A 21208-nucleotide genomic window follows, 5' to 3' on the forward strand; every position below is an offset into this window, starting at 1 on the left:
GTAGAGAGAAAAGTGTCCCAGGTAACCAGGCCCTTTGCAACCCAGTATGTAGATAGAATGGCAACCAGTTCAAGTGGACAAAACAAACAGTTTTATAATTCAAGGAAGGTGAAAGAGAGAGAAGAGCATATCCTCTGATCAAGAAAAGGATCCCTTGATGACAAGTTAGAGAACAACCCCCCACAATCCCTGCAAATCCTTCTGTCATAAATTCCTGAAATTAAGAGCTAAGCAGAGACTGTGAGTCATAAGAACATAATCCAGTGAGGAGATCCTGGAGCAGGGCATATCCTCTTTTCGGAGTCCCTGTCAAGCCAGTTATGGATGGATTTGCATTTTGGTTGGGAAATGACTGAACCAGGCCCATTTTGGCAGCTCAACTTCCCCCTGGGTGGGGCAGCAAGCCCCAATAAAAAGGCCCTCTGCTGCATCACTGCCATCCTTCTGCTACTCAAGTCCTGATAGACTTTGGAGAACCTGGTGAGTCTGATTCTTCAGTTCTACTTTGTTCTTGGGCTCCCGAATATTGAATTTATGCTAGAGGCAGCAAATTTGGTGGGTCCAAAGTTATGATCAAGTGTTTAATGCTCCTTAGTGGATGGGAACTTGGAATTTGTATGCTATATTTATTAGGTTTCTGGTAGAGAGTTTGAATTTCCCTACTGAAAAAGAAGTTAATAGGAAATCTTTGATATTAAGAGGTAAAGAAGAAAGTATTTTTTCCTTTTTTTGATATCATTTTGGTGTCCTTCTGTGGTGATTTCAGAGGCATTTATCCTAGAAACTATGAGGCCCTTGTATCCTTCCTGGTGGCCCTTTGCTCTGTACACAAGTCATACTGCTGGGACCTCATGAGAGATAATGAAGATAGGAATTGCTTATGAGCTTGCCCCAGATTTTAGAACTTGTGATGGACTTTTTTTGAAGATGTTTTAATTAAAAAAAAAAACAAAACAAAACCTACTGCTGTGTTCTTTCAAATAAACATATTTTCTTTAGAAAATTTGTATGAGCAAAGAGAAGGTTTTCTCTAGGCTGATGAAACCATTTCCTAAGAGAGCAAGAGAAGCCAGAAATTCATTAAACGGAATTAAAGAAATTAAAGCACATTCTTAGAGATTGGCTCCTAGCTGATGGTATTACATAATTTTTGCCATGTCCTTATTTAGGAATTCCTTCTTGTGAACACTATCATGTAATTTCTTTCAGATTCTAAGATTCCAGAAAGATGTCTCAGCAGCAGCAGCAGTGCAAGCAGCCCTGCCAGCCACCTCCAGTAGTGTGCCCACCGAAATGCCCTGAGCCTTGCCCACCTCCAAAGTGCCCTGAGCCATGCCCACCTCCAAAGTGCCCTGAGCCATGCCCACCTCCTCAGTGCCAGCAGAAATGCCCTCCTGTGCCACCTCCCCAACAATGCCAAGAGAAGTGCCCACCCAAGTGCAAGTAACAATATCAGCTTTTATCTGGATCAGGAAAGGATAAGGACAGTTGACTCACCTAGCTCCACAGCTCTACCTTTGCCTTCTCTTCAAATCCCATCATGGATACAGAAGGAGCTTCTCCACCCTTCAGCCAGCAATATGCCTGTGGCGATTTCAGACAGCTAGAGGTTTCCTTTCTGAGGTTGCTATACGGCTTTGCTCTTGGAAGTGCCCAAGAAAGCATCACAAAGCTTCAGAAGGAAGAACAGCAGCTCTTCTCCTGGGTCCCATCAGAGGATTCTCTCACTGTCTTCTGTGTCTGTCATCTGGGCAGGGGTTTCTACAGGCTGGGAAATTGTTACTTATCCTCTACCTCCTGAATAAAGTAGAATTCCTTTGTGTGATGTTAAAAATGCTTTCTTTATTTTAAAAGTTGCTTTTAACAATACTATATAATTGTTGTGGTTTATTTGTATTCTTTGATATCAAGGTTCAGGATCTCACAATCATTGTTGCCTGAATTTTGAGTGACATAACAGGTTATATTTATATCATTTCTAGTCCATATTACTTATTTAATTGAAGATTGATTGATTTGAGAAATTTTAAACTCCTCAAGATTTTTGCTTCTTTACTAAAAAGTGGGGAAAGTCTTAGATATATTGCTCACTCGTCTGGGGCATACAAATAAAATGAATGTGTTTAGTTTAGTTGGCACATTGCTAGATGCAGAGTTAGCACTTAGCGAGGCAGTAAATCATCATTGTCTTAGTCATTACCAGCATCACTACTATCATCGGCATTACCACCATACTTGTTCCAGCAGGACAGTGGCTCAAACATAATTAGTATAGCAAACAGAAAGAAATTCTCAAACTCTGTTACTCTTTCCTAATTTGTTGTTCTTTTTCTTCTTCATTAACCTTATTTTTAATGTGATATTGCAAATATAGAATTTGGGGTAATTACTGGAATATTTTTGCATAAGATTATAGTGGTTTTTAAAACATAAGTAGTAGAGAAGAAAGAGAAATTTGAAAAAAAAAATGATCTTTACCAGACAAAGTGCTGTCTCCTCTCCATGTGTACCACCTGCTCTTCTTTCTCCAACAACTAATCCATGGTCTGTCTATATTTTTTCACCTCTGAGACTACTTTTTTTACTGAAGAACACATTGGTTTTTGCAATGTTTAGATTTGTAAAATTACTGTTGCTATGCACCTTTCTTTCATAAGTGCTTAGCCTACTATCAAGTAAGCTGGGAAATGAGGGATATTTTCTTTAAGTATATCTTTTTTGTGGCTCTAAGCTTCCACTTAGAGAATAGTTAAGTCAGACCACAAACTCCACACACACTGATGAATAGGATACTATTTTTAAAAGAAGTAAAGTCTTTGTGTTAAATCATACTATGCCTAAATATACTTAAGATTAAAAGGACTTTTCTTTATCTACATTCTTCACTCATAAAGCTAGAATTAAAGGATTCTATGATAATAGAACTGAAGATGGAGAAAGAGTCTGTTACTGCTCAACCCTCATCAGACTATGACTTGTGTGTGTGTGGTGGGGGAAGCACCAATATCTGGGAGTTGTCTCTTCTGTAGCTAGTGTTATTTGACCTGACACAGAAATTAGTTCCTAGAGGTAAGGTGTTATTGTAACAAGTCTTAAATATGTGGCCATGGTTTAAGAGTCTGGAGTAGGTTGGCAAGAAAACTGACACTCAAAAATATAAATGTGGTGACACATGATAGTCAATGGCAAAATCTTTGCTATATAGGTAACTTGGGAGGCAAACTGAATGTTGTTAGCTTGTTGTGTTCACCAGGGTATTTCGGTGAACTTATGTTCAGAAAATAATTGTTTATCTTGCAGGTCAGAAATGAAAAGAAAAAAACATAGCACAGAAATTCAAAACTTTGTTGAATTAGAAAAATGCACCACTTGTAAGCTCCAAAGAAGAAGAGATGAGATTAGAAGTGGTTGTGAACTTTAGATCCACTTTCAGTTGACTGTAACAAGAGAGAAAAGAGAAGTAAGTTGTAGTCTTTCCATCTGTGTGCAGGGAGCCTCGTGGTAGCTCTATTATGTTCAGAAGGAAAGAAAGCAAAATAAATCAAGCCACAAAATTACTTCTAGGAAAGGACCTAAGTGTGGTCCCTAAAACATAGAAATGACTGAAGGAGTGAAACCTATTGGGTGTCTAATACGTTTTTGAGGGAATTGATAGCTAAATATACTATGTACCGAAACTAAAATGACTTTGACTTTTCAAGAATAAAAATAACTTTCCAGGCCTCCTTTCCCCACCTTCCATACTACCCATTCCAGATGTGGTCAGTACAGATAAATAAAAGGATACAACTGCTGTGAGATGGACACCAGGCCCACAGAGAATAACGGATGAGTGAAGCTCTCTCAGAGAATAGTATCAGAGCCTAACAGAGGTAAAGAGGAGAAGGAACACAGAAATTTTCAAACTTTGTTACTCTATGGTGGTTATTCTTTCATTTTTCCCCCTCTAGCTTAATTGAGATATAATTGACAGTTTAAATTGTATATATTTATTGATGTCAGGCTATACTACAAAGCTACAGTCATCAAGACAGTATGGTACTGGCATAAAGACAGAAACATAGATTAATGGAACAAAATAGAAAGCCCAGAGGTAAATCCATGCACCTATGGACACCTTATCTTTGACAAAGGAGGCAAGAATATACAATGGAGAAAAGACAATCTCTTTAACAAGTGGTGCTCGGAAAACTGGTCAACTGCTTGTAAAAGAATGAAACTAGAACACTTTCTAACACCACACATAAAAATAAACTCAAAATGGATTAAAGATCTAAATGTAAGAGCATAAAATATACAACTCCTAGAGGATAACTCTCTCTGACATAAATCATAGCAGGATTCACTATGACCCACCTCCCAGAGTAATGGAAATAAAAGTAAAAATAAACAAATGGGACGTAATTAAACTTAAAAGCTTTTGCACAACAAAGGAAACTATAAGCAAGGTGAAAAGACAGCCTTCAGAATGGGAGCAAATAATAGCAAATGAAGCGATTGAGAAATAATTAATCTCAAAAATATATAAGCAACTCCTGCAGCTCAATTCCAGAAAAATACGCAACCCAATAAAAAAAAAAAAATGGGCCAAAGAACTAAACAGACATTTCTCCAAAGAAGACATACAAATGGCTAACAAACACATGAAAAAAAGCTCAACATCACTCATTATCAGAGAAATTCAAATCAAAACCACTATGAGGTACCATTTCACACCGGTGAGAATGGCTGCTATCCAAAAGTCTATAAACAATAAATGTTGGAGAAGGTGTGGAGAAAAAAGAACCCTCTTACACTTTTGGTGGGAATGCAAACTAGTATAGCCACTATGGAGAACAGTGTGGAGATTCCTTAAAAAAACTGGAAATAGAGCTGCCATACAACCCAGCAATCTCACTGCTGGGCATACACACTGAGGAAACTGGAATTGAAAGAGACATGTGCACCCCAATGTTCGTCACAACACTGTTTATAATAGCCAGGACATGGAAGCAACCTAGTTGTCCATCAGCAGACAAATAGATAAGAACTCTGTGGTACATATACACAATGGAGTATTACTCAGCTATTAAAAAGAATGCATTTGAATCAGTCCTAATGAAGTGGATGAAATTGAAGCCTATTATACAGAGTGAAAGTAAGTCAGAAAGAAAAACACCAATACAGTATACTAACACATATATATGGAATTTAGAAAGATGGTAACGATGACCCTACATGCGAGACAGCAAAAGAGACACAGACTGTTGGACTCTGGGAGAAGGCGAGGGTGGGATGATTTGAGAGAATAGCATTGAAACATGTGTATTATCACATGTGAAATAGATTGCCAGTCCAGGTTTGATGCATGAGGCAGGGTTCTCAGGCCTGGTGCATTGGCATGACCCTGAGGGATGGGATGGGGAGGGATGAGGGAGGGGGGTTCAGGATGGGGAACACATGTACACCCATGGCTGATTCATGTCAATGTATGGCAAAACCCACCACAATATTGTAAAGTAATTAGCCTCCAATTAAAATAAAAAATCAAAAAATGGAAAAAATTGTATATATTTACAGTGTATAATGTGATGATTTGACCTATACATATTTTGTGCAATGATTACCACTATCAATTTACTTATGTCACCTCAATAATAACCATTTAAGAGTGTGTGTGTGTTTGTGTGTACGTGTGTGTTTATGTGTATGGTCAGAATGCTTAAGGTCTTCTTTATCAGCAAGTTTCAAGTGCACAACACTGTATGTTAGACTCTCAGGGCTTCTTCATCTTATAACTGAAGACTTACTCTCTTTGCCAAACATCTCCACTTTTGTCGCATCCCTCAGTCCCTGTTAACCATGGTTCTACTCTGTTTCTATGAGTTCCATAGGTTCAGCAACACATTCCAAACAATCAATTGCTCAAAGAAGAAATAACAAGTAAAATTAGAAAATGATTTGGCAGGAATGAAAATGAAAATACAACATACAAAATCTTGTGCAATACACATAATGTTGTACATAAAGAGATATTTATGGCTGGAAATATCTATATTAAAAGTGATGAAAAATCTCAAACCTTATAGAACTTTAAGGCAAAGAACAGCAAAGAGAAAAGTCAAAATAATATACACTAGAACAGAAATAAATGAATTTAAAAATAGGAAAACAAAAGAAGAAATAAAAATAACACATTGGTTCTTTGAAAGAATCAACAAAATTGACAACCCATAGGGATACTGGTCAAGACACAAAGACAGAAGGATCAGGTTTCTGAAATCAGCAAAGAGGAGGAGACAACACTGCTGATCTTAAAGAAATAAAAGGACTATAAGAGAATACTCTGAGCACTGACCATGAACACTAAAAAATTAGAAAACATAGATGAAATGGATAAATTCCAAGATGCAAAGTATGGAAATACATTCATGAAAGTGTAGAAAATCTGAATATCTGTAGCAAATAAAGGGATAACATTAATAATGCAAAAAAATGTCCAAAGAGGAAGACCTTGGTCCAGATGGCTGCACTGTTAAAGTCTACCTAATATTTATATTACAATTATCATAACTCTTTCATGAACTTTTGTAAAAAACAGAATAGAAGGACTTAATACCATATAATTGCACCTTTAAAATTGTTTAAGAGGAAATATTTAATGTTATATGTGCTGCTGCTGCTAAGTCACTTCAGTCATGTCCGACTCTGTGCGACCCCGTAGACAGCAGCCCACCAGGCTCCCCCGTCCCTGGGATTCTCCAGGCAAGAACACTGGAGTGGGTTGCCATTTCCTTCTCCAATGCGTGAATGTGAAAAGTGAAAGGGAAGTCACTCAGTCGTGTCTGACTCTTCGTGACCCCATGGACGGCAGCCTACCAGGCTCCTCTGTCCATGGGATTTTCCAGGCAAGAACACTGGCGTGGGGTGCCATTGCCTTCTATGATATTATGTATTTTATCATAATTAAAAATAATTTTAAAATGTAGAAAACAAATGGTCATTTGCCAGCTCATTATACGAAGCTTATTACCAGAAATGACATCACAAGGGAAGAAATAAATATTCCTTGATAGGGATTGCATTGAATCTATAAATTGCTTTGGGAACAATAACCCGGTGTACGAGACAGCAAAAGAGACACTGATGTATAGAACAGTCTTATGGACTCTGTGGGAGAGGGAGAGGGTGGGAAGATTTGGGAGAATGGCATTGAAACATGTAAAATACCATGTAAGAAACGAGTTGCCAGTCCAGGTTCGATGCACGATACTGGATGCTTGGGGCTAGTGCACTGGGATGACCCAGAGGGATGGTATGGGGAGGGAGGAGGGTGGAGGGTTCAGGATGAGGAGCACATGTATACCTGTGGTGGATTCATTTTGATATTTGGCAAAACTAATACAATTATGTAAAGTTTAAAAATAAAATAAAATTTAAAAAAATTGCTTTGGGTAATATACTCATTTTCACTATATTGATTCTTCCAATCCATGAACATGGTATATTTCTCCATCTATTAGTGTTCTTTTTGATTTCTTTCACCAGCGTTTAATAGTTTTCTATATATAGGTCTTTAGTTTCTTTAGGTAGATATATTCCTAAGTATTTTATTCTTTTCATTGCAATGGTGAATGGAATTGTTTCCTTAATTTCTCTTTCTGTTTTCTCATTATTAGTGTATAGGAATGCCAGGGATTTCTGTGTGTTGATTTTATATCCTGAAACTTTACTATAATCATTGATTAGTTCTAGTAATTTTCTGGTGGAGTCTTTAGGGTTTTCTATGTAGAGGATCATGTCATCTGCAAACAGAGTTTTACTTCTTCTTTTCCAATTTGGATTCCTTTTATTTCTTTTTCTGCTCTGATTGCTGTGGCCAAAACTTCCAAAACTATGTTGAATAGTAATGGTGAAAGTGGGCACCCTTGTCTTGTTCCTGACTTTAGAGGAAATGCTTTCAATTTTTCACCATTGAGGATAATGTTTGCTGTGGGTTTGTCATATATAGCTTTTATTATGTTGAGGTATGTTCTTTCTATTCCTGATTTCTGGAGAGTTTTTATCATAAATGGATGTTGAATTTTGTCGAAGGCTTTCTCTGCATCTATTGAGATAATCATATGGTTTATATTTTTCAGTTTGCTAATGTGGTGTATTACATTGATTGATTTGTGGATATTGAAGAATCCTTGCATCCTTGGGATAAAGCCCACTTGGTCATGGTGTATGATCTTTTTAATATGTTGTTGGATTCTGATTGCTAGAATTTTGTTAAGGATTTTTGCATCTATGTTCATCAGTGATATTGGCCTGTAGTTTTCTTTTTTTGTGGGATCTTTGTCAGGTTTTGGTATTAGGGTGATGGTGGCCTCAATGCAATCCCTATCAAACTACCAACGGTATCCTTCACAGAGCTAGAACAAATAATTTCACAATTTGTTTGGAAATACAAAAAACCTCAAATAGCCAAAGCTATCTTGAGAAAGAAGAATGGAACTGGAGGAATCAACCTACCTGACTTCAGGCTCTACTACAAAGCCACAGTCATCAAGAAAGTATGGTACTGGCACAAAGACAAGAATATGGATCAATGGAACAAAATAGAAAGCCCAGAGATAAATCCATGCACATATGGACACCTTATCTTTGACAAAGGAGGCACGAATATACAATGGATTAAAGACAATCTCTTTAACAAGTGGTGCTGGGAAAACTGGTCAACCACTTGTAAAAGAATGAAACTAGAACACTTTCTAACACCATACACAAAAATAAACTCAAAATGGATTAAAGATCTAAATGTAAGACCACAAACTATAAAACTCCTAGAGGAGAACATAGGCAAAACACTCTCCGACATACATCACAGCAGGATCCACTATGACCCACCTCCCAGAATATTGCAAATAAAAGCAAAAATAAACAAATGGGACCTAATTAAACTTAAAAGCTTCTGCACAACAAAGGAAACTCTAAGCAAGGTGAAAAAACAGCCTTCAGAATGGGAGAAAATAATAGCAAATGAAGCAACTGACAAACAACTAATCTCAAAAATATACAAGCAACTCCTACAGCTCAACTCCAGAAAAATAAATGACCCAATCAAAAAATGGGCCAAAGAACTAAATAGGCATTTCTGCAAAGAAGACATACAGATGGCTAACAAACACATGAAAAGATGCTCAACATCACTCATTATCGAGAAATGCAAATCAAAACCACTATGAGGTATCATTTCACACCAGTCAGAATGTCTGCGATCCAAAAGTCTACAAGCAATAAATGCTGGAGAGGTTGTGGAGAAAAGGGAACCCTCTTACACTGTTGGTGGGAATGCAAACTAGTACAGCCACTATGGAGAACAGTGTGGAGATTCCTTAAAAAACTGGAAATAGAACTGCCTTATGATCCAGCAATCCCACTGCTGGGCATACACACTGAGGAAACCAGAAGGGAAAGAGACACGTGTACCCCAATGTTCATCGCAGCACTGTTTATAATAGCCAGGACATGGAAGCAACCTAGATGTCCATCAGCAGATGAATGGATAAGAAAGCTGTGGTACATATACACAATGGAGTATTACTCAGCCATTAAAAAGAATACATTTGAATCAGATTTAATGAGGTGGATGAAACTGGAGCCTATTATACAGAGTGAAGTAAGCCAGGAAGAAAAACACCAATACAGTATACTAACGCATATATATGGAATTTAGAAAGATGGAAACAATAACCCTGTATACGAGACAGCAAAAGAGACACTGATGTATAGAACAGTCTTTTGGACTCTGTGGGAGAGGGAGAGGGTGGGATGATTTGGGAGAATGGTATTGAAACATGTATAATATCATATATGAAATGAGTCGCCAGTCCAGGTTTGATGCACGATACTGGATGCTTGGGGCTGGTGCACTGGGACGACCCAGAGGGATGGTATGGGGAGGGAGGAGGGAGGAGGGTTCAGGATGGGGGACACATGTATACCTGTGACGGATTCATTTCAATATTTGGCAAAACCAATACAATATTGTAAAGTTTAAAAATAAAATAAAATTTAAAAAAATATTCCTTAAGGATATAGGTTAAAAAATTCTCCATAAAATACTAGCAAACTAAATCCATTACCCTGTATGAAGGATTATACACCATGAGCAAGAGGAATTTATTCCTGGAATGCAAGGTTGTTTGAACATATACTATCAATCAATGCAATGCAGCATATTCATAAAATAAAGACAAAAAAACACACGACCATTTCAGTAGGCATTTGACAAAATGTAATGTCCTTTCATGATAAGAAGAAAAAAAACACTCAATCAAGTTGAAATAGAAAGAAAAGTTCTTAACTTCATAAAGGTCATCTATGAAAAACCCACAGGCAACATCATACTTAATGGTGGAAGACTAGATGCATTCTCACCAACGTCGGGAATAGTACATGGTTGTATATTCTTGCCACGTCTACTAAATTATTACATATTGTAGAGGAAGTTCTTGCTAGGGCAATTAGGTAAGATGAAAAGATGCCCAGATTGGAGAGGAAGATATAAAATGTTTTCTGTTTGTAGATTGCATGAGCTGTATGTAGATAATCTTAAGGAATTCACACATGAAATAGTATTAGAATGAATAAGCAAGTTCAGTGAGATTTCAGGATACAGTATCAGTATGCATAAATCAGTTATATGTCTTTACATAAGTAACGAATAATCTGAATGTGAAAGTAGAATTTCTTTCACAATAGCGTTAAAAAACAACAGGTATAAAATAAACATATGCAACACTTACACACTGAAAACTACAAAAGATAATTGAAAGAAATTCAAGAAGATAAATGAAAAGATACTTTGCATTCATGAATTTGAAGGTTTAATATTGTTAAGATGGTAACACCCCCTAAATTGATCTGCAAATTTACAAAATTTCTACGAGAATCCTTGCTCCCTCTTTTGCAGAAATTGACAAGCAGATCCGAAAATTCAAATGGAAATTCAAGGGGCCCCAAACAGGCAAAATAATCTCAGAAACCCCCCCACAAAGTTAGAGGATTCCCACATCTCAATTTCAAAACTTTCCACAAAGATAGAGTAGTGCAGGCTTGTGACCCTAGTATAAGAAGTTCAGAAACAAATTGTTACATTTATGATCAATTGATTTTGACAAGACTGGCAAGACAGTTCAATTGGGGAAAGAACAGTCTTTTCAACAAATGATACTGGGACAACTCAATATCTATAGGTTAAAGGTAAAGTTGGATAAAGAAAGGATAAAGTTGGACCATTACCTCATAATATATATAAAAATTCAAAATGGATCATAGAACTAAATGTAAGTAGTAAAACTGTAAAATTTAGCAAAAATGTAAATGTAAATCTTCATGGCCATGAATTAGGCAATGGTTTCTTAGCTATGATACCAAAAGTTCAATATTAGAAAGAAAAAAAGAAAAGATAGATTGAGTTTATCAAAATTTAAAAATTCCTTTGCATTTTCAAAGTTGGTAAAGAATCCACCTGCAATGTAGGAGACCCCAGTTTGATTTCTGGGTTGGGAAGATCCACTGGAGAAGGGATAGGCTACGCACTCCAGTGTTCTAGGGTTTCCCTTGTGGCTCAGCTGGTAAAGAATCTGCCTGCAATGTGGGAGACCTGGGTTTGATCCCTGGGTTGGGAAGATCCTCTGGAGAAGGGAAAGTGTTCACTCCAGTATTCTGGCCTGGAGAATTCAATGGACTGTATAGTCCATGAGGTCGCAAAGAGTTGAACATGACTGAACGACTTTAACTTTCACTTACACTTGAGAGAATGAATAGATAACCCAAAGAATGAAAGAGAATATTTATTTGTAAGTCATATATCTGATAAGGGCTTTTATCCAGAGTATATAAGAATACTTAAAACAACAATAAAAAAAAAAAAAAACTGTTCTAAATGGACAAAGGACTTGAATAAATTGACAATAAAGCACACATGTGAATAGACAGAAACCAGAAATCTAGGGAACCTGGTGGGCTGCCGTCTATGGGGTCGCACAGAGTCGGACATGACTGAAGTGACTTAGCAGCAGCAGTAGAGGTTTGGAAAGTTACATACTTCTGTGAAAGTCGCTCAGTCATGTCTGATTCTTTGCAAGCCCATGGAATGTAGTCCACTCCAGGCCAGAATACTGGATTGGGTAGCCTTTCCCTTCTCCAGGGGATCTTTCCAAACCAGGGATTGAACCCAGGTCTCCCATATGGATGGATTCTTTACCAGCTGAGCCACAAGGAAAGTCCAAGAATACTGGAGTGGGCAGCCTAACCCTTCTCCAGGGGATCTTCCCGACCCAGGAAACGAACCGGGGTCTCCTGCATTGCAAGCAGATTCTTTACCAACTGAGCTATCAGGGAAGTCCCTTATACACTTCTAGACCATTCTGTTTTATCTCTTTTTATTAATAAAGAGTTAATATATTAAGTGTCTTAATATTAATATAAAGAGATAAAACAAAATGGTTTTGAGAGAATTAAAGCTCAGATTTTCAGCCAAGATTGAAGCTTAAGGCCATCTCACTGAAGTTAATTTTTCCAATAGTGTCAAACAAGGTAAGTTGACAAAGGCATTTGAAAAGGAAGCAAATAAATAACATAAGAATGTTTTTGTAAAATAAATTTGGTTATCATTATTGACATGTAGAACTGACTGGAAGCACCTAGAAGCCTAGGAGACTTGCCAGGAATCATATCACCAAAGCAACCACAGGCTCAAACAAAACAAAACATTCCTCCAAGATCCTTAAAACCACACTTGGTTAGAAAGTGAGCTGCAAAAGTTACCTAATAAGGATTGTACAATCCACGATGCATGCTTCAGATTTGATCATACAAAAGTAATAATCCTATCAATGGCAGAACAAAGGAAAAAGAGTTCCTTACAGAGAGCAGGATCAAGACCTTAACACAGAGCTTTTATCACTTCTGCATGTTGGGGCTCAGTTCAGTTCCGTTGCTCAGTCGTGTCCGACTCTTTGCAACCTCATGGACTGCAGCACACCAGGCTTCCCTGTCCATCACCAACTCCCAGAGCTTGTTCAAACTCATGTCCATCGAGCCAGTGATGCCATAAAACCATCTTATCCTCAGTTGTCCCCTTCTCCTCCTGCCTTCAACCTTTCCCAGGATCAGGGTCTTTTCCAATGAGTCAATTCTTCACATCAGGTGGTCAAAGGATTGGAATTTCAGTTTCAGCATCAGTCCTTCCAATGACTACTCAGGACTGATTTCCTTTAGGATTGACTGGCTAGATCTCCTTGCAGTCCAAGGGACTGTCAAGAGTCTTCTCCAACACCACAGTTCAAAAGCATCAGTTCTTTGGTGCTCAGCTTTTTTTATAGTCTAACTCTCACATCCATACATGGCTACTGGAAAAACCATAGCTTTGACTAGACGGACCTTTGTTGGCAAAGTGATGTCTCTGCTTTTTAACATGCTGTCTAGGTTGGTCATAGTTTTTCTTCCAAGGAGCAAGCACCTTTCAATTTAATGGCTGTGGTCACCATCTGCAGTGATCTTGGAGCCCCCCAAAATAAAGTCTCTTACTGTTTCCATTGTTTTTCCATCTATTTGCCTTGAAGTCATGGGACAGCATGCCATGATCTTAGTTTTCTGAATGTTGAGTTTTAAGCCAACTTTTTCACTCTTCTTCTTCACTTTCCTCAAGAGGCTCTTTGGTTCTTCTTCGCCTTTTGCTACAAGGGTGGTGTCATATGGCTTCACAATATTCACAGAACTGAATTTCAGGAAACTAAGGCCTAACTGCTATGTGTCTTCCCATTATTTCCTCTTGCATATGGTATTTAGTTTTCCTGTATCTTTTCACCCTTGGTTCCTGGGTAATAGGAAGAAATGGTTCATCTGCTTACTTCATAGTATGATGAACCAATAGAAGCCATAGGAAGATATGTTAGAGACAATTACATGCCATCCAGAGGCTTTATATTTTGAATTAGATGAAACTATGATGTTTCTTCCTTGGGGACTATTTTCTGCATAGGAACCAAAAGGAGTAAACAGATCTTTGAACACCACAAGTGTAAACTATGATAGTAGCTTGAAGAGCTCACCAGTATCTACTCTCCTCTTTTTCCTGGGCACACTGATAAATTAAATTTCTTGATTTTCTAAGGTAGATAGGACCATGTGACTAATTTTGAGTCAAGCCAATGTATAAAAACAGGGCTATCTCTTCCTTACTCAGTCTATTGTCCTTTTCTTATATCTGGAATTCAGAAGAGAACAAGGCCCTCAGTGATGGTAAGACCATACAATGGAAGGACCCTGGTTCCCTTTATGACTGAATAGACCAAAGACCTTGCAAACTCATGCTGGAATTGGAAAGGTAAGAAATAACTATGGGCCTAACAGAAGCAGAAGATATTAAGAAGAGATGGCAAGAATACACAGAAGAACTGTACAAAAGAGATCTTCATGACCCAGATAATCAGGATGGTGTGATCACTGACCTAGAGCCAGATATCCTGGAATGTGAAGTCAAGTGGGCCTTAGAAAGCATCACTACGAACAAAGCTAGTGGAGGTGATGGAATTCCAGTTGAGCTATTCCAAATCCTGAAAGATGATGCTGTGAAAGTGCTGCACTCAATATGCCAGCACATTTGGAAAACTCAGCAGTGGCCACAGGACTGGAAAAGGTCAGTTTTCATTCCAATCCCAAAGAAAGGCAATGCCAAAGAATGCTCAAACTACTGCACAATTGCACTCATCTCACACACTAGTAAAGTAATGCTCAAAATTCTCCAAGCCAGGCTTCAGCAATATGTGAACCGTGAACTTCCTGATGTTCAAGCTGGTTTTAGAAAAGGCAGAGGAACCAGAGATCAAATTGCCAACATCCGCTGGATCATGGAAAAAGCAAGAGAGTTCCAGAAAAACATCTATTTCTGCTTTATTGACTGTGCCAAAGCCCTTGACTGTGTGGATCATAATAAACTGTGGAAAATTCTGAAAGAGATGGGAATACCAGACCACCTGATCTGCCTCTTGAGAAATTTGTATGCAGGTCAGGAAGCAACAGTTAGAACTGGACATGGAACAACAGACTGGTTCCAAATAGGAAAAGGAGTTCGTCTAGGCTGTATATTGTCACCCTGTTTATTTAACTTACATGCAGAGTACATCATGAGAAACGCTGGACTGGAAGAAGCACAAGCTGGAATCAAGATTGCCAGGAGAAATATCAATAACCTCAGATATGCAGATGACACCACCCTTAGGGCAGAAAGTGAAGAGGAACTCAAAAGCCTCTTGATGAAGGTGAAAGTGGAGAGTGAAAAAGTTGGCTTAAAGCTCAACATTCAGAAAATGAAGATCATGGCATCCAGTCCCATCACTTCATGGGAAATAAATAGGGAAACAGTGGAAACAGTGTCAGACTTTATTTTTCTGGGCTCCAAAATCACTGCAGATGGTGACTGCAGCCATGAAATTAAAAGACACTTACTCCTTGGAAGGAAGTTATGACCAACCTAGATAGCATATTCAAAAGCAGAGACATTACTTTGTCAACAAAGTTTCGTCTAGTCAAGGCTATGGTTTTTCCTGTGGTCATGTATGGATGTGAGAGTTGGACTGTGAAGAAGGCTGAGTGCCGAAGAATTGATGCTTTTGAACTGTGGTGTTGGAGAAGACTCTTGAGAGTCCCTTGGACTGCAAGGAGATCCAACCAGTCCATTCTGAAGGAGATCAGCCCTGGGATTTCTTTGGAAGGAATGATGCTAAAGCTGAAACTCCAGTCCTTTGGCCACCTCATGCGAAGAGTTGACTCATTGGAAAAGACTGATGCTGGGAGGGATTGGGGGCAAGAGGAGAAGGGGACGACAGAGGATGAGATGGCTGGATGGCATCACTGACTCGATGGACGTGAGTCTCAGTGAACTCTGGGAGTTGGTGATGGACAGGGAGGCCTGGCGTGCTGTGATTCATGGGGTCGCAAAGAATCGGACACGACTGAGTAACTGATCTGATCTGATCTGATCTGGAGTTTATGATGAGGGCGATATGGGCTGAAAGGAGAGAGAAGGAAGAAGTTATAGGACTGCTGACTAAAAATGAGCCTGCTTTCTAGAAGTCCCTAATCCTTAGTATAGACTGGACTTGGACTGCCTAACATTTGAAGTGGGATGTGGAGAGGAACAACAGGTGTTTCTGGTTCTTCTGGGAGGCCAAAGTCATGGTGGTATGAATTTACCCAGGTTGGAAAAAAGTAATAATTTTGTTTATCCATCACTCAGCGTAGCCTGAAAGAGGGAAGGAAATGCTAAAATGATTCTTTGGTTCCTAAAAAGCCTTTACTCCAAGAAAGGCTTTAGAGTCAATAGCAGAAGGGCATAGGGACCATGATGAGTGAAAATACTGGTGAAGACAATTTCTGCAGCCCCAGAACAACCTGGAAATTTTGGTGCATCCACTTCTTCTGTCTTATGTGACAGCAGGCCATGAAGACCCTGCCTTCTATGGTTACCACTTCCCAGAGACTACATAGGGAGGAGAGGTACAGGATTCCTTAGCCTTTATACTGGAGTTCATTCTGCTCAAGATGAAATGAAGCTGAGGTTACTAACCCAGATTGACCTCAAACATACAATATGTATCAAGCTACTGTATTTGGCAAATCCAGATTATTCTTTAAACCCTAGTGTCTGGGTGGTCCCTTCCTTCTTACACTGCTTACCTACATGTTTGTGAAGTAGCTGCTGGCTCCGCAGCTGTGTCACTTCCCCAGAACTTGAGCCGACCAGACAGGCACCACCAGAAGCTCCTCCCACTGGGTCCCCTTAGCCATTCCTCTACCTCCATCCTCATCTGGCACCATGTGTGGTAGCTGCTTAGTGGATTGATGATCATAGAATGGATGCATGAATGAGTGACACTATTTGCTATGAGACACCCAGAGGCTGCTTGGGGAATGGGTAGGGTATTTCTTATAAAAGGAACTTCACCCTTGTTACAAACCTCACAATATGGGCTGAGAGGAGGGGTAAGGGCTCATCAAGACACAGATGTTTCTGCTACTAGAAACACCTGTTTCTCTAGAGTTTCTGCAGTTACTTCCCTGTGGGCAAGGGCCAATGCCACCACCATGCCTGAGTTCCAGGACTCTTCTACTAACTTAGTTCTTCTTTAGACTTGGGTACAAGCATTTTCTCACCCACACCATATCTCTTAAGGACCCTGTGGAAGGAGTTTCAAGCACACCTTGCTGCTGATTTGGTGGGATTCTCAGACCTAGGGCGAACTGCTTCCTGCTCGTTGGTCCTCCAAGATACTGCTCGTGGGCCTGGCTGACCTGAACCTCAGCTCAGCGGCTGAACCGCTGCCTCTTGAGTCTCTCCTGGACCCACATCCCTGGGTGCAAAGGGAAACTGTCATTCAATATTCTCTAAGCTTTGACCTGAGGAACCTGACTGACTTGTGCCTCCTTTCCCTCGGCAACACTTTCCCCTTTCCAGTTTCCTGGAATTTCCTCTTTATTCTTCTGCTTTTTGTCAAAAATGTACTGACTAGTTGAGTATTAAGGTCATTTCTACTATACATGGAAGCTCATTTTATTCACTAGCAATGCTAGATTAGGCAGTGTATTTTCTGGGAAACCATATGGCTTCTGAGTGCAACCAACCTCTCCCCATATGCCCTTGACTTTTACACTGATGCATTTCTCAGGATAATAGGATGCTGCTAATTTTCTTATGTCTTGGTTTTGCTGGTTACCTGTGCTAGATACCTCTTAGGCATCCCTACAAATTCTCTCTATTTTACTGCTTATCCACACACTATCATATGGTCCTTTCTGTATAGATTTGGATGGGCTTTGTATAGAACTTCCTGTCCCTTCCTGAGCCAGGGCTTCTATTATAATACCATTCAGGGAACCTGTGGAACACAATGCACCCTTGTGTCCAGAAGTGTGGGGGCAGTTAATGCACATGAAACCAAACTGGACAAATGGTGGTAGTGAAGGCTATGGATAAATACTTCTTGCCTTCATCCCCAGGTGAGATCATCAAAGAGTTCTGAGATCATTTCCTAAAGATCCTCAAAAGGTCCCAGGGGCTCGAACACCAGTTATTCCTGTTGATATGCAAAAAGATAATAAGAAACAGAAGTGTTAGTGGCTCAGTTGTGTCTGATTCTTTGTGACCCAATAGACTGTAGCACATCAGGTTCCTCTGTTCATAATGTCTCCTTGAATTTCTTCTTTCTCATTTATCCCTATATCCATTATTTCTTTCTTCTGAGATCACATTTCCAATAAACCCCTGCCCATGAGGCTTAGTACCAGGTACAGCTTTCTGGAGAAGCCAGGTTAGGACAATTATGGAACAGGCCTGTAATTCACAAAGCAGATATATATAGGTGTACAATCATTCAGAAAATGGAAATCAATGCTCAGAGCACATAAAGACAGATAGATCATTGTAAGAAAGTTGGGTTTGACCCAGGTGCCTTCTGAGACTTAGGAAATGCTGATGTGGCTGAGGACAGTACTTCTGAGAGAGTCAATTCTTAGGTAGGTTGATAAGAAGTCCTGGGTCCTCGAGGAGGAGAGAGAGGTCTGGGGTTCTCAAGGAGAAAAGGACAAAAATTTTTTTCCCTTAAGCCCAGACAGAGCTGATGATTGCACAACAAAACAAGTCAGCTTAAACTCTGTACCAATGATAATATAACAACAATGTATCCTGCTTGAGGACCTGTTTCTCCTTGAGAACCTTCCAACTAATCCTGCTATCTTAAAATGTATATTATGGAAGTGAGTCTGGTAAAATCTTTCTATTGTCAGTTCTAATCCTGTCATCTTAAAATGTAAATTGTGGGAGTGGGTCTAGTAAGACCTTTACAACCTTGAGACATTCTTTTGATTTACTGTAATAACCAACTGAAAAATTATGTAACTCCGTTGCTAAGACTAGCAAGGGGAGCACTCTCCGTCCCCCTTCTGATGTCTATGTCAGAAGCTTTCTCTGACCCTTTTTCACTTTAATAAAACTCTGCTACACAAAAGCTCTTGAGTGATCAAGGCTGGTTCCTGATCCATAAGCTAAATTTTCTTCTTCGGAGATCAGCAATCCAACATCATTCACTGTAAGCTATCACTTCTTCAGCTTACCTCTAGCATATTGCATGGTAGTAAGTTCAGGAGAGAAGCCTTTTTCTGTTAGGTATAAACCCAAGGAGAACCCCTCCAAGTCATTCATTCAACTGATTCTTGAGTGTTGCAGTATGTCAGGGTGTGTTCCAGACACTTGGGATGAGTCAGTGAACAATAACACAGATCTCTGACTTTGTGGAGTTCACATGCGAGAGAGGAAGGTGGAGATAAACAGTAAAGAAACATGATAGTTAAGTAAATTATGTATTAAATGCTATGAAAAAATGGAATAATAGTGTAAGCAATTGGCAGCATAAAAGAGGTAAGGATGGGGACTGTGTATCCTCTTTGAGAAGATTAGGTTTGAACAGACTTGAGGGAGGTGAAGAAGCTAGATATTAAGATATCTGTTGAAAGAATTTCAGAGATATTCAAGAGAATATCCAAAGAAAATGCTCCAAGGTAGAGTGCCTGCCTGGAGTTCTGGGGGCACTGTGGCTGGACTGGAAATGGTAACTGGAAGAAAGACCAGGGCCAAAAGAAAGTAAGTTTGTCCACTGCTTTTAGTCTCTGCCATCAGCCATCATCAGGGCACGACAAGTCTTTCCTCTTCCATGGCACATCCTCAGAAGAAATTAACTCAGAGTAAAATGCATTGAGAACTGTTTTTTCAGGCTCCCAAATGTCTCATATCTTTTGGACTTTTTTTGGGAAAGTTTCCACTCCAAGGTAGGGTTACCTATAAAAGTGGGTTAAAGCCACATATAAATACCTCTCAAAATTAGGAAGTTGACTTACCAAGGATATGTACTTTTAGTAGACTTTAATTTGCCGTGTGTGATAAGAATATCACTGAATTATTTTAACTGAGTAACTAAGGGATTGGGGGCAGGAGGAGAAGGGGACGGCAGAGGATGAGATGACTGGATGGCATCACCGACTCGATGCACATGAGTTTGGGTGAACTCTGGGAGTTGGTGATGCACAGGGAGGCCTGGCGTGCTGAGATTCATGGGGTCGCAAAGAGTCGGACATGACTGAGCAACTGAACTGAAGTATATAATTGTGCCTTTTGAAAAAAATATTGTTTGGGACTTTTCTGTGCTCAGTGGTTACTAATCTGCCTGCCAGTGCAGGGGGGATGGGTTCAGTCCCCGGTCTGGGAAGATTCCACATGCTGCATGTCAACCAAGCCCGCACACTGGAACCACTGAAACCTGTCACTCTAGAGCCTGTTCCACAACAAGAGAAGCCACCACAAGGACAAGCCCACACACCACAACTAGAGTAGACCCCGCTCTCCGCAACTAGAGAAAAGCCTGTGTACAGCAACAAAGACCCAGTACAGCTCAACATCAGTCAACAAGTAAAAATCTAAAAAAAAGGTCTTTTGCTATGAATAAATGTTAAACATATATTAAGCAAATATTATAGCACAAGGATACGATGCTGTGGTCATATAGGGGTGCTGGTATGAGAATAATTGAATATTGGGAAAAACTACTCTACTATACCTTTACTAGCCAAATGGCACCTATCTTATCTTCTTTGTTATACAGGGCACAATAAAAGCCCCACCGTGGCTTCCTGCCTTTAATCCTGGCTCAGGACCATCATAGTCCCTTACTTTAGATTCTGCCAATGGTATAATTATCCCTCTATCTGCCCTCTCTCCATCTCCACACTATGAAAATTTTTTTTCTTTTTCTTTTTAATGTATCAGTAATGGTTTTATATGTATTCAGAATAGGGCTCCCTGAATTACCAGACACCCTTTCATGCATTGGAGAAGGAAATGGCAACCCACTCCAGTGTTCTTGCCTGGAGAATCCCAGGGACGGGGGAGCCTGGTGGGCTGCCGTCTCTGGGGTCGCACAGAGTCGGACACGACTGAAGCGACTTAGCAGCAGCAGCAGCAACAGCAGCAGCAGCAGCAGCAGCAGGATGCCTCCTGCCCCACCCTTCCAAAGCACTTCCTAAATGTTACAATGTGTTAAATCACCGAATCAGTAAACTACAAGCCCAATGAGCTTGTAGTTACAGACAAGAAAGAAACATGACTGGAAAGATGCAGAGATTTGGT

The 21208-nt window shown here is 39.6% G+C and overlaps 1 protein-coding gene across 1 annotated transcript; it reads left to right on the forward strand.

The window, feature by feature from the left end:
* Positions 1–1214: 1214 nt before the first annotated feature.
* Positions 1215–1824, forward strand: LOC102281207 (small proline-rich protein 2E-like). The gene has a single exon (XM_005889092.3). It carries the CDS (start codon positions 1229–1231, stop codon positions 1445–1447), a length of 219 nt encoding a protein of 72 aa, XP_005889154.2. The 5' UTR covers positions 1215–1228; the 3' UTR covers positions 1448–1824.
* Positions 1825–21208: the final 19384 nt, after the last annotated feature.

This window comes from Bos mutus, chromosome 3, assembly GCF_027580195.1.
Source record: "Bos mutus isolate GX-2022 chromosome 3, NWIPB_WYAK_1.1, whole genome shotgun sequence".
Taxonomy (NCBI): Eukaryota; Metazoa; Chordata; class Mammalia; order Artiodactyla; family Bovidae; genus Bos; species Bos mutus.

What these genes read in the sequence shown, in the direction of transcription:
- LOC102281207 (XM_005889092.3), top strand. Translation starts at nt 1,229, where the DNA reads ATGTCTCAGCAGCAGCAGCAGTGCAAGCAGCCCTGCCAGCCACCTCCA.